Below are 14,047 nucleotides of genomic sequence, written 5' to 3' on the forward strand. Positions count from 1 at the left end.
ACGGGCAACAATAAAAAAGGCCTCAGTAAATTTCTTTATGTAGGAGCCCCCGATTGGTTACCTTCATTTACGGTTGCAACTTAGGTTTAATTATTTATTGTTGTTTGTTTACCTCCGTATTCTCACAAAATATATAAACAAGCAAACAGGGCTAAGTTTTTTCTGAAATGTACAGATTTTCAAAAGGGGTGTGACACCCCTGTCATGCCGCTTACATTGCTTTATGTCTCAGCCACCTTAGGCGCATTTTAAAGATCTTTGCTAAAACTGATCCTCAGCTACCTGACCTTCTCCGCCTGAAATCCCGAATTGATGCCAAAAGCTAGCACCCCGACATGAAAGTGGACTCAGTCGAGCGTCATATACACGAGCTTCTTCCGCAGACATAACAAACAATCATCTATAAATATCAAGACGCTGCTGCCATGCATGCCACAACAACACCACTTCCCGTCCACGTCTCAAGTCATTGATCTCATGACCTAGTTATTCAACGGGTCATTACTTCGGTGCTCTCATCTGCTGCACAATATTTGTGTCAGCAGAATACGTGATCTTGAGCAGGCGGGGCTGGTACCATAACATTTGAAATGGGCGAGGGGAAATCGCACGAGTGAGTAAGTGTTGAGTAAAAAAATACACATATACAAAACAGTGTTTGGTCAGGTAACCTCACGAAATCTGGAATTTTGGGAGAGCATTTTACAACACTTTTCAGTGATCGGATGACATCGTAGAAAGCGTTAAGGGCTTTTATTATTAGTCACCAAAATAAAAGGCCGGTATGTTGTTGGATAAAATTTGCAAAAATTCTCCGTTTTGGCCTACAATGAAAATAACGAAGACATAAAACCCCCAAAAAAGAAAGACAAGGAATAATCTTCAGGATAAGGGAAGAAGTAACATTTGGGAGTTATACTCCGGAGATAGAATGTCATAATAGGAGTAATAACACGTTCATATTTTAATGCTGAAACCACATACACCTAATGGCTTTATTTATGTAGTTACGTTTGACAAATATTTACACGATAGCACGCGATACAAGATGATATTATTAGGTTGGGCAATCACTTTCAATGTCAAGCAAAACAATACCGCAGTGTAAGCTCAATAGCCATTGCCATGTCTGTTGATGTATTTCACTATTTGACCTTGTTGTGAAATACGTTTTCTTTCTGACTGCTAACACCGTGTCGAAATTTTGTATGTATGTAATGCAAATACTATAGTGTTGCCAACTGCAACCGAGTTTTAGTATTTAGTATTTAAATTCCTTTGTCAAGAATAATATTGCATGTCCACACAATACGTTTTGCATGCCGCAGAGCGAGAATAATAAAAGAAGAAAAGAATATTTGTTTTGAAGGACAATAACAATGAAAATATTGTTAACTCTTACAACTATTGTCCCTTGAAACGGACACAGACACATTTAAAACCTCACTAGATGTAGTAGACCTATTGTGTATAATCTCTTTAGAATGTGATTTAAAAATAAAATGAAATTTGTCACCTGTGTACAGGTGCTTCACCACATATAATAAAACCCTCCATTGCAACGCCTTAGTTTCCACATATAGTGAAATGAGAGAATGAAGACAGTTTAATCTATGCTGTGGTCGAACGCAAAGGTTGAAATATTGTAGTCTTATGTGTTTGTGATACAATCTGGTTCATGATAACTGATTTAACACTGTGACTATAGCCTACCTCCATTGAATCTGTCTCTTTTAATAGTGAAACTTTCTTTAAATAGAATAATTCCATATGTAATTTGTTCTTCCGGATGTGTGGGTAAATTTTGTCAAATTTAATTTTTTTTACGCTACCCCTAAAACCAAAACAATGGTAGATCTAAGCTGAAGATGAATGAAAACAAAACAAACTTCACACTGTCAGGCATTCGTTGCCTATAGGTATTGTTTCAAGGACAAGATGTCTGGTTGGAGAAGACCATATATCAAACTGTTCGCAGGTCTAAAATATTTGCATGACATTATGCGAATGAACCTTTCACTTCTGAATATTTTTGTATCAGACCGGACGATATCTACCGGTCACGCTGCAGTATCGTTTTCTCCTATCACAGTTTGAAGAAGAATTCATTGAATAACTGTCTGTACATGGCGTGTTGTCCGTACTCATTGTCAACACACGGTTCTGTTGCTTCTTCGGAGAAGACAGTAAATGTGTTCGTCGGACTGACCAAACCATCCAGGTACGATCGTGGTTTCTTTCTTATATCTATTAATTTCTCTAAGATGGTTTGAACGTCTTCAATTGGCACGTGACCAATCATATTATTATCAGGTAGAAAGAAGTTTGTAAGTTTCCTGTTCGTCAGGAACCCGATGAGAGTACTAAGAGCTTCGAGATAAAACCGACGATGTTGTTTTCCTGCCATTGGTTGGGCGTAATCTTCTCTGAAACCCAGAACATTGTCGTCTTCAAGTAATATGATGAAATCACTTTAGGTTCCTGGAATGGTTAAACAACAGTAAAATAAACGTCAAATGCAGACTTGATCAAATACAGTCACCATCATCACCGTATTTCCTTTAAAATTGTCAACTGTGATATCAACGTGATTCAGTGAGATTATGATTGAAATGAACAAGTACCCTAGCAATGCTATTTGGCTAGATTGCCATGTTGGACAAGACTCTACATTCTGTCAAAGCCCTCCATTGGTTGGGCAGCTTCTTATTTCTGGAGTGCTTTCACTTGTACGCTCTCAACTGGCCGGCTGTGTCCTCCTGTGTGGCCAGGTAGAGCCATAAGTCTTTATAAAACACAGACGAGACTAGGATCACATAAAGTAGCCAGCGAATGGCTAAGACAGAGTCTAATGCTACTTCAGAATTCATAACCAATAGAATTTACAGATGTTTACAGTTTTTATCATACAGGCAAACAGAGGTGACCAACTAAGACAACAGCGCCTTCTATGTCAGGAAGATATAGCAGCGCCCTCTATGTCCGGAAGAATTCAGAGTGCGAAAAATAATACATAATCACCTAAAAATATTTAGACTAATTACCGTGACCCTATCATGAACTCCATCTCAAATGTTCTGATCTAATATGCATATTGCACTTTGCTTAGGTTGGGGCTCGACTACAGAAACGAACGATATGCTTTTCCTCGGTGAATTTCGTGAAGCAATCAACATCAATCCTCGAACGACATTAAGATTGCAACGAAAAATACACACCTTTGATATCGGAAGCGAACAAAAAGTTGATGGTGAATTTCAGTACATAAAATAGCATTTACCTTGAAATGTCGACGCCACAGTTTCTTCAATACAAGATAAGTCGTCCTTTGCCATGGCATGAAGGTGTTAGCCAAGGTTCGTTCAGCTAGAGAAAACGATAACCTCCATTGAAGTTCCTCTTTGTCTTCTTCACCAGGATACGCCTTTGGAACCACGTGACACCCCTCTCGTACGATTCGCTGAACGATGTCACTAGATGGCCATTGTCGTGCCCTTGAAATCCACTCCTGTGCTTCAGATGGCCAGGCAATGCATGACAGAACCAAAGCGACATCGATTGTTTGGTCGAATTCCGCTGTTGTGTAATTTCCCCCTGTCAATGCTGTGATATAAAATAAACTTCTTTGAAGACTTTCATTTTGAAATGAATTCATCGCAGTATTAGCACTACTTTTATCACACTAATCACATTATACCGTGGTCTGTTATCACAGAAACAATTCAAATCCTATCAGTAAGATTTATCTTATTCTAAGCGAAATGTCGATCCCCCCCCGTAAAACTACAGACAAGTTCATCTCATCGTAATTTGTGTCATGGACACAAACAGCGAGCGAATGACACAAACAAAATAAGATAAGGGAGTGAAAAGTGACCTGACACGCAGGTTTTGTAATTGTCTAGATGAAGTGCGACAGGAACAGCATACTTAATATAACGCCACGCCCATACCAAAATACACATTGCAATAAAAACCGCGCCGAGAAGCTTACACAAATATAAACAAGATATTTCTTTTTAACTCACCCTCTCTTGACTTCAGATGATGATGTAAGCACAGTGTTTGGACAGGTCCCTGTTGCACTACCTCCAATGTACCACGGTTTTCACCCCACACCGGTGGTAGAACATCGATGCAGTATTGAACGCTGGGAATTTCAGAGCGGACAAATGCTTCCTGGATTTTCAACAACTTTATCCTGGACAAGTAGATCACCTCTTCGCCACCCTCATTCTCAACACTACACAGGTGTCTAATAAGTCCCTCGCTGAATAACTTCTTCCTGTTGGCTGGTATTTGTACCTTCACGTATCCAGGATGTGATGCTTTCACCCATATAAACGCAGGGTGTTTCCTTGGCTGGCGAGTTCCAACCTCCTCGAGTTCGCTTATGTACCTTTCAAGACCCTTTGGTTTAGCCTTCCTGTCTGCATTTTCGGGCGCACTCGCACCAAAATAAAGATCACTACCAGCTTTGTCCCAAGGCTTTGGATTTCGTAATGGTTCATCAGTGGGACTGAGTTGGGCAGCGGTTTCAAACGCCTTCACCAGTGAATTATCATTGTTTTCGCTTCCGCTTTGCTGATTCGACATATTCATGTCTATTCGTCTGGTACAAGTTTCCTCGTTCACATCTCCTTTTGCCGTACTGACAGCTACTGCACTTTCTACACTACACTCCGGCGTTTTCTCGCCTTCTTTACCAGTGACGTCACAGACTTCAGACCTTTGTGTGTTTAGAGTAGCTGATTCCTTGCAAGGTGTTTGAACTTTACCTTCATCATGGGAATCTGTGGAGGAGGAATTTTCGGTGATCATGGAGATCTGCTCATCTTTCGATTTTTGGCAACTATTGTCGTGGAATTGCTGGCTTTCTATAAAATTCAGCGTCAGACCGATATGTGCACCACCTTCAACTTGTGGACATTTGGTCTGTACTAGAATATCTGGTATCTCATCGCACATCTGTCCTCCTCTTGAACCCTCGGCGATGGTTGCTATGGGGACCATAATGTCCATTTCGTCGTCAAGGCGGATTTCACTGCCTTCAGAATAATCTGTCAAGGCAAAGCCCTCACTTGTACTGCCTGTCCAGATATAACCATCTAAATTGCGAATGTTCCCGAAGCAGCGTTTAACAACACACTCAAATATGTTGCTGAGTCTCCCAGTTAGTGTATTTGGATCTTCTGGAGCGACATTTCTGTGGTATGCATTCAAAAGTGCACCTTGAATTTTCAGTGTCAGTCCAACGAATTGATAGGGCGTCTTTGAGATGGGATCCCTTTCACATCCACCTTTGACGATTAGCATTACGCATTCGACGGTCATTTGAATCATGTAGAGTAAATCTCTTTCGACCATGTATCCCTTCTGTGCTCGTTTTACGATTTGTGCCAGATTTTCCTGGATGTTATCCAGATGGAAATATATATTGTGGGCCTGTTCTTGAGCTTTGCGTTTTTCTGAAAAGAAGATTTGATCATAAGAACCAATAAAGTCACTCTATAAAATGACACCTACAGGAACATACTGAGCGTATACTGCTTAATTACGAGGCTATGAGTAAATGATTGTAACAGGCTTGTTTTCTCAAAGATCTTTTGCAAGCTCGTCGTATAAAAGCGAATTTCAAAGAGTCGTGACCCCCTTTTCTGATCTCGAAAAAATGATCTGAAATCAAAGAAATCTGAATTTCCTTTTTGTAGTCTAATACATCAAGATTTATATTATACACTCTAAATTTTCACAATATATCCATCGTTTCATCGCGATATTTTAAAAATTTATCCTTTTCGCCTCCATAACTCAAACGATCATCCACTGCTGTGTTCAGCATAACCAGAGGATGATTATGTAAAGGCGTTGCACATAACACAGCGTATTTTGCTTAAAATCATTTTTTTTTTGCAAAGATTCATTCAATCATTGATTTGTAACCCAAGATTAATATGTTGGTTAGGTTCGCCTTATAGCATTACAATCAGTCGAAAGTTGAGTGAGAAAGAAGTGTAAATTTAAGAAACTTTGTGCGAATCACTGATTTCCTGGTTTCTTTTTTCTCCCGTTTTCAACATTAAAAATTAACTTCACTGTAGCTTAGTCATTTTTTAAATTTTCACATTATGTTCCCTGATAAAAATACTAAATGACAAAAGTACGATTTCCTTTAGTAATAAGAGTCATTTCAATTTTGCTGATATGATTTTAAAAAGCGATTTTGAATGTCAATCTCTAAACCTCTGCAATTTAAGAATGAGAATAAATAATGCAAAACAAAATTGTCATTTTCCCACTACGTACCTCTGATTTCAAATGAGATGTTAATTTCATAAAGGAGTATCAAGTTTTTGACTTACATTAATTTCAATCATTAATACCAAAATTTAGATTTTCTATCCAAAATATGTACCCCTTTATCGTTCTTTTAAACTATTGCTACCATACTAAACTCCAGATTTTCTGCATTTTGAAAAATATAAGGTGTGAAGCGATTTTCATGTCCCTGTGTGATAGGAAGTATTGATTTGAAAAAAAATGTATTGGTTTAGTGCAATGATACCCTAGAGAAATTTCTTCCAAATGAGAAACAAGAGATAAACATAATATCATGCCATCTTAAATTTTCGGATATGACAATTATTTATTCATACATCGATGGTTTGGTTTTGAATCATTGATTTGTGATTACAATTTTAAATTCAGTAAATTCTCGATGGGATTCGAACTCACAACGTGTGGCACCCATGTCATCTACCAAAGACATCACAGTCAAAATCACTCGGTCAAATCCCCATCCTTAAAAAGAGTGGTTCAATAACCGAGCTAAGTTGTTCCAATTTTTCTGACCGCACGCTGTGGAGTACATGAAGCACTTGTACATGGTTATCGCTCACAAATCATGGTTATCGCTCACAAACCTTCATCAAAGCAATGAATATATCGCTAAACTGGTCTTCAAACAGAACAATTCTGTCCACCAGCAGAATTATCTATCCGGTGTTGAAAATTCAGTAAAGTGTCGATCGGAAATAAAATTAAAGAGGGCAAACTGTTGTTGTTTGACGAATTAACGAGGGAACGAAGTAGCAAAGGAAGACCTGTCTTTTCCTTTGGGAGTGATCATTTGAAATACTTGTAGACATGCATGCTGACGTGTTAATTGAAAACTAGACAACACCCTATATTCTCACATATGCAACTTTAAATCACCTAAGGTGGTAGTGATCAGGTGTTTGGGATGTCATGCAACGATCTTGATTGGCAGAATTGTTATAAATACCGGTAAATTACCTTCTAAAGTCTTATTCAAGAACTCGATGTCATCCTGTGATTTAGGTAAGGGCTGATACTCAAAGTCGCGTCCCATCGGAGCTCGGTTTCGTCTGAAAGTTTGCATAGCACCGAAAGCTGCGTCGACGTAGAAAGTTTCTATGAAACGACAAAAGACAACGTATGTATTTTTATGTAATTGACAACAAGTACCGATTGAAAACGAAAATAACCGTATGGAATGCTCTATAACTCCGTTTTTACTTGCAATTTCATAATGTGTTTCATAACTCACATAAAGCACACAACAGGAGCAAGCATCGCGCCTACAAGTGTAACGACTCATTGCACACTCTCTAGTAAGTGCTTGGTCATTTTTCAACTTTAAACTATGGATTCACTTGAACTGCTGTTACTTGTGAGTACAATAAAACTTGGTGTACAAACCTCTGAAAAAATATCGTCTTTATCCATTTGTCACCCACCAGCGATTTACAGATTAATCTATTCCAATTACAATTGTACTCGTGAATTAGACTATCATTTACATTTTCTTCACTATATATAAGATAATATTCAAGGAGTGATTAGAAGTGTCACACCTATTGATTTCTTGGTTTTGTCCTCTTCTTCCTCTAAAATACGACAGGAGATGGGTCGTCCACAATGGACACTTGAGGCATTTACCTGTCACTGCCACTACTGGAAACACACCTATGAAGGCAATGAAACGTGCCCATCATATCAGCTGTTCTCTCTCTCTGTCCCTCTCCCCTCTCTCTCTTTTCTCTCTCTCTCCCTCCCTCCCCCTCTCTCTCCTACTGCAATTAGTCAGTCTGTCTGTGTGTATTTTGCGTACAGTTGAGTAATATGTGCTGACATACATGTGCAAGTGTTAATAGGCTAGAAGAAATTCGTACTTATGAAGATTGTAGGATAACAATGGTGCATCTTAAGAAGACACATTGTAATTCTAATTGAAACGCAAGGTAGGATAGCTGACCTTCAGGTACATTTTTGAAAGCAATGCCTTTGCTCTCTCCGTTCAGGAAATAATGAAGCGTGCCATTAGAGTGTCTGGCAAGACCAATGCGATCTCCTCTTTTGATGTTCTCAAAGTTCAAAGGATAAGAACTTCCGATATGTGTAAAGTCTTGCCAAAAATCACCAGTCCTACATTCAAAGGAGATGAGAAAGTCGGAGACTAACCAACATAAGGCTGAAAATATTTATCCTAACATAAGGCCAAATAAAAAATGTGTTTCCGATAACATGCCTCCGAAAATAAGGGAAGGTAGGTCGCAAGATTTTTCCCCTTATATTGGCTTAGCCCCTTAAAATAGGGTAAATTTAAAGAGTTTACTCATTTTGTTTTTAAAATGTGAAAATGTCGCTGCTAATACTAATAATATTTTCATTATTTTTTTGTGGAAAAAACGAATAATTTTCTTCTGCGTCGAAACAATATATCAGTTTTGCAAACACGATACATCATCGTTTGCATTTCATTGCTGTGACATATGAATTATTGTCTGGACTTCAGTTCAATATAAACAACAACAACAACAACAACAACAACACGTTGAATTAGTTAGTTTCAGATTGACTATAGCATACTTGTGATTTGAGCAAAAGCTAACTGATTCATATTCGTTTCTGTTTGCATATGTTCAATATTTCATATGCTTACCGAAGAATCCAAAAACCGGTCCCCTTCCCATGTCCATCACCATAATATACTACATCTTCGGGAAATTCGGAATACATACAGACCCCTGAAAAATAATATATTTGAAACTATAGTATGGTAAGGAGACCTTCCATGTTTATGACCTTTCGACCTTTGTTTATTGTCTAGCAGACGGACTCGGTTGTAAACAATATATATGCACAAGCATATATATATATATATATATATATATATAATATATTATATATATATATATTATATATATATATATATATATATATATAAAGACGTCTTTCAGATACGTATCGTAAGTAAGGCTTGTAAAAATTTATTGCTTACCCATTGCCAGAGAAAACGGCAGATTGCTGTTAAAGCGATCGATCTTGATTTCGTACATTTGATTGTCTTTCAACGGCTTGTTGGTGAGAAATACTGCTTTATTGTTGAAGACATCGTCAATTTCTGCATCCATTCTGTACGCTACTTTGCCGCCATATTTTACACCAGCTCGTATACCCATCGGTACAAAACGGAATTTCTCAATTTCGTGTCTGTATCTGAAAGCCCCTGTTCGAATAGATGATAATAGAAATCAACCTATATATATATAGTTCCGTCGCAGACTGAGATAATTATTGAATGTCTCCATCAATCTACAATATCGATATTTTAAAAGTCAACGCGATATTTTCAAAAGTCAAGGCTAAAAATGAAAGCAGCATCGCATTAAACCTTAGTGGGCAAGGCTCTTTTCCTTTTGTGCATAACATAAGTTTTAAAACGAGAAGAAACTATGGCTACTATAACAACTCAACGTACTTCTTTCGCGTGAAATTCTGCTTCTTCCAGCTCTTCGGATTTTTCATCGACATAAGTTTTTTCATTGTCTTCGAGTAAACTCTCTAAATGCTTTGGCATCTTTCCTCGCAAAATTCTCTCCATTCCTTTAAGACGCTCCCTCTACAGAGAGAGAGAGAGAGAGAGAGAGAGAGAGAGAGAGAGAGAGAGAGAGAGAGAGAGAGAGAGAGAGAGAGAGAGATTCCTACTGTATTCAGATTTTTCACTTTTCTTTCATTGTTGTTGTTATTTTGATAAAAAGTTTGTGTAAATTAAGACTCCCCAAATTATCCACAGTAGAATTCACAACTGCATAAAAATTGTAAAAAGTTAACCTCCTGATTACCCCCGACCTCCGGTAAAATGACGACTCTCTTGGTATAAATAAATGAATAAATAAATAAATAAATAAATGAAAGAAAATTGTTTTTCCTCACATATGGTAACATGCTTGCAGGATATAACTTTGTCACAAAGAGTTTTACCTCCTCGAATTCACTTTTGAAGATGCGAAAACAATGTGTTTTCGGACGTAAAGTTAGTTGGGTTGCACTACCCGCAATATACTTTTGTTTTACTTTCGCCTTGAAAAGAATCTTACCATTTGCATGAGATGGGCGTAGTGTTTGTCACATACACTGAGTAAAAACGTCACCAATCCTGCTTTGCCCATGACACTGGCAAAGGAAACGCTGACGTCACTGTAGTTCAGGAGCAGAGCGGCCGCCATGTACATTGCATGAAATTTGTCATTGTTATCATCGTCATACAACGAGGCCTCGCCTTCCATGAAGAGCTTTGTAAAGTAACTCATCAAAATGTCTTGGATACAATAGAGAAAAATATTCCATAGAAATTAATGTCATCATTGACTGATGCTTCGATTTCCCTCATATTACAACTTCGCTGTTCTGTATGTGTAATAGTTGATAATAGCTGATTTATTAAAAACTCAACTACATTAAAGGGACAAAGTTGGCCATGTTTTCATGAATTTTGTTTAATGCGAGATACAATTTATATTGTTTGACGTGTTGAAAGATAATGAATGAATGTGTGACCATGCATATATTCAACCCCGAATTTAGACAAGATAAAAGAAACCATCGCGAAAATGAATTAATGGTCATGACCATTCATTCATTTTCGCGATGGTTTCATGTATCGTGTCTTAAACGGGGGTCGAATACACACATGGTCACTCATTCATTATCTTTCAACATGTCAAGCAATATAAATTGTATCTCGCATTAAACAAAATTCATAAAAAATACCCGACTTTGCCCCTTTAAGGAAACAAGGCCATTGGTCAATACAATATCTATTCGAGGGGATCAGGGAAGGATATTAATGGATGCGGTCTATTTTCTGTTAGATATTATATAGATAGTGAAGGTGCTAGATATATAGACGTGTTGTTTAGACGTCCCTTTATCAACGTGTTTAATTGACATTAAACCCTCAAACTCGGTGAATGAACTTAGTGCTTGTCTGACCTTGAACAGAAACAGGTTTCAAATAAATGTTTATTAATTTTTACATTCAGAAATGAACCTTGGCTGAAATTTAGAAAACTAAGTCAGGCATTGAGAGCTGTGTTTACCATAAACGCTTAAAAAGCATTGAATAGAAACAAAGTACAGAATAGATTCTTGAATCCTAATATTGTGTTACCTGCAATGTTTTGATCGATGGCCTTCTCCAAGATAATACTTCTCGTCTTCCTGTTGTGTTTTGACGTCACTTCCAGCACAGCTTTCATTATATCCTGTACTTCAGACACTTGACTTGGATCAAACTCTGACAAACTGCCAAGCAAACTCTCCACAAACATAATGTCGTCTTGAAGTCCCTCTTCTAGATGAAATATGGTGAAAATATAAACCACAAGATATTTTAAGAAGAGAATCATAGACACTGTGACACAACCATAAAATATTTCACAAAAGAAAGTATGTTTACAAATCAACAGAGACCACATTTGCGTACTCAGATCTGAGTATAGGTACGGTTACTGCACGATCTGACAGAGCTGGTTTTATTTTGCACTAAAATGCATGTTTGCCGCTAAATACCGACAGAAACTGTCTCTTCCCCAATTTCTGTCATAAAAATTAGTGAGTTCATCCACGGTTACTGTACCCCACGTGGGGTAGAGTAACCATGGTTCATCTTCTAAAATAAGAAATCAATGGCATAAATATGATAAGTGCATTATGTTCTGCATATATTTCACTGCAAGCTATTCAGCATGTATTAAAGTTCTCGTCTGAGATATTTTGTGTGTGGCCGCGGCAACTGTTAAACAAAAATATCAGGGCATAACATTCAATTACCAAGTAGAATCTGTCATGTTTATAATTTTTACCTTGGACACTCTCAGCAATATCACTATTCTCTCCTTCAAGATATAATCCAAGTTTTGACAGTGTCCTGGCGACAAGATTTTTGTCTTCTGTTTTACAGCTTTCAGAGATATCCAGCAGGATGGGAACTCCTTGTGTCAATATCTGAGTTGAATTCAAATCGAATATAAATTGAAACTGATTAGAAGATACCTTGTCAGTACTTTTATATCGAATTATTTTGCACAATAATCATGATTTGAAACGATCTCTCATTCATTGAAAATCAATTTGTCAAGGAAGTAGTAAATTATAAATTCTGACAAGTGAAATATTGTAATATAAGAATAAAATATTTGATTTCAGTTCACACATCCAACTAGAATGGAATGATAAAAGATTGTTCTCTTCGGTCGGCTTTCATGTAATTGTGATACAGGTGTACTATGAATACATATAAATAAATTAATAGATATAAAAGAATTAATAATACATGAAAAAGAAGCAAATTCACTAAATAAATGCAACTGAAAGAAATGTCTACATAGATTCACCGTTTACGGATATCGAGAATTAAAGTAAAAATCAAAACAGATGTGATGCCAGCGGATTGGTTCTAAAGTTCTATTTTAAAGAAAGGTCTTAACCAAACCACGTTGTGATGCAAATTCATAAACAGACAGACCGTTTTTTTACGTTTTGCTACATTGCTGAAGGCATTTAACGCAAGTTTGCTTATCAAACAGGTACAATTCAAAATTTGTCGGCATCTTATATGTTACTTAAAACATAGTATCTGCATTTAAAGAATTAAAAAGTTTTATTGCATGAAGTTGACCATATTTAGTGAAAATTAAACAAGAAACGAACCAATATATTTCATTTTGAAACAGATCACACTAACTGTTAAAACGATCACGCATGCGTATTTACCTTTTCCTTATTGTCTGGATGTAATGACAGGTTTTCAAGTCCTTCCAGAACTTCCTGCAGCGAGAAACCACGCCGATTGCCATGTCCTGATCTCACACCATTTAGCAATCTCAATAACTGATCTATGACGTCTGCAGTTCAGGGATAAATGTTAAAACTGCTTGAAATATCTTAACAGGTATCCTTCTATTATTATGTAATTATGTTAACATATCGACATTTACATTTGATTTCAATTTTCATAGAGCTAAACCACAGCAATACTGTTTTTTCTTCCACTCAAAATTACTGTCGGAAACCGCGACTTTCCCAATCAGTCTCAGGGCATATTTACATATACCATGTACCATGCAACCATTTCAAAAGGGTTCCGTATGTCGAAAATAGGGCAATGTATAAATTTTCACTACGGATTGTATTTTGTCTGGTTGTTCGATGGAAAGGGGTATCACATTGGTACATTAAACATCAAAGAATGTATAGACTTATAAACTATCAAGGCAAAATATTTCGAAACAGATGTTTTAATTTTGGTTGTGCACCGTAACGTTATGCGTCGAATCTTACCTGAGTCATCTTTGATGATTTCAACATCAGTTTCAGGATCTGTAACGTAACTCAGAATCAGAAGAGAGGATAGTCTCCGATCTTCAGAAGCGGCAGCCTTGTAAATATCTAATATTCGTCTTGCATCGGCGCCTTGAAAATACCCTAGATTATCTTTGGCTTTGGCAAGTTTATGCAGGACACCGAGTGAGTTGTCGACCAGCAACCAGCGTTTCTATCAAAACAGCAACAAGAACGTGAAAATGCACAAAAATTTAATATACACCTACGACTATTCAGTAAATATGATGTTACGCACGTCGTTCGCCAATATTAGGCCTACAGCCCTTTACTAGTTACTATGCGCCTCGAAAGTGAATGACTTAAACTTTTGGTCAAACTTTCCTTTAGGAATCCTTCA

At 37.2% G+C, this 14,047-nt stretch overlaps 2 protein-coding genes and 1 long non-coding RNA gene across 3 annotated transcripts; all 3 read right to left on the bottom strand.

Annotated features, from left to right (window-relative positions):
* Nucleotides 1–1,279: 1,279 nt before the first annotated feature.
* On the bottom strand, nucleotides 1,280–7,947 carry LOC139136641 (uncharacterized). Its single transcript, XM_070704412.1, has 5 exons — nucleotides 7,878–7,947; nucleotides 7,297–7,434; nucleotides 4,029–5,468; nucleotides 3,281–3,603; nucleotides 1,280–2,481 (listed from the first exon to the last, which is right to left on the bottom strand). The coding sequence occupies exons 2-5, from the start codon at nucleotides 7,400–7,402 to the stop codon at nucleotides 2,344–2,346; spliced, it is 2,007 nt and encodes a 668-aa protein (XP_070560513.1). The 5' UTR covers nucleotides 7,403–7,434; nucleotides 7,878–7,947; the 3' UTR covers nucleotides 1,280–2,343.
* LOC139137773 (neuralized-like protein 4) lies at nucleotides 7,820–9,485 on the bottom strand. Its single transcript, XM_070706040.1, has 4 exons — nucleotides 9,305–9,485; nucleotides 8,966–9,050; nucleotides 8,279–8,448; nucleotides 7,820–7,989 (listed from the first exon to the last, which is right to left on the bottom strand). Exons 1-4 carry the CDS (start codon nucleotides 9,483–9,485, stop codon nucleotides 7,820–7,822), a joined length of 606 nt encoding a protein of 201 aa, XP_070562141.1.
* Nucleotides 9,486–9,789: 304 nt separating this feature from the next.
* Nucleotides 9,790–11,655, bottom strand: LOC139136083 (uncharacterized). The gene is made up of 3 exons (XR_011553094.1): nucleotides 11,477–11,655; nucleotides 10,404–10,624; nucleotides 9,790–9,925 (listed from the first exon to the last, which is right to left on the bottom strand). It is a non-coding gene; the product is annotated as an uncharacterized lncRNA (long non-coding RNA).
* Nucleotides 11,656–14,047: the final 2,392 nt, after the last annotated feature.

The sequence above is a fragment of the Ptychodera flava genome, chromosome 7 (assembly GCF_041260155.1).
Source record: "Ptychodera flava strain L36383 chromosome 7, AS_Pfla_20210202, whole genome shotgun sequence".
Taxonomy (NCBI): domain Eukaryota; kingdom Metazoa; phylum Hemichordata; class Enteropneusta; family Ptychoderidae; genus Ptychodera; species Ptychodera flava.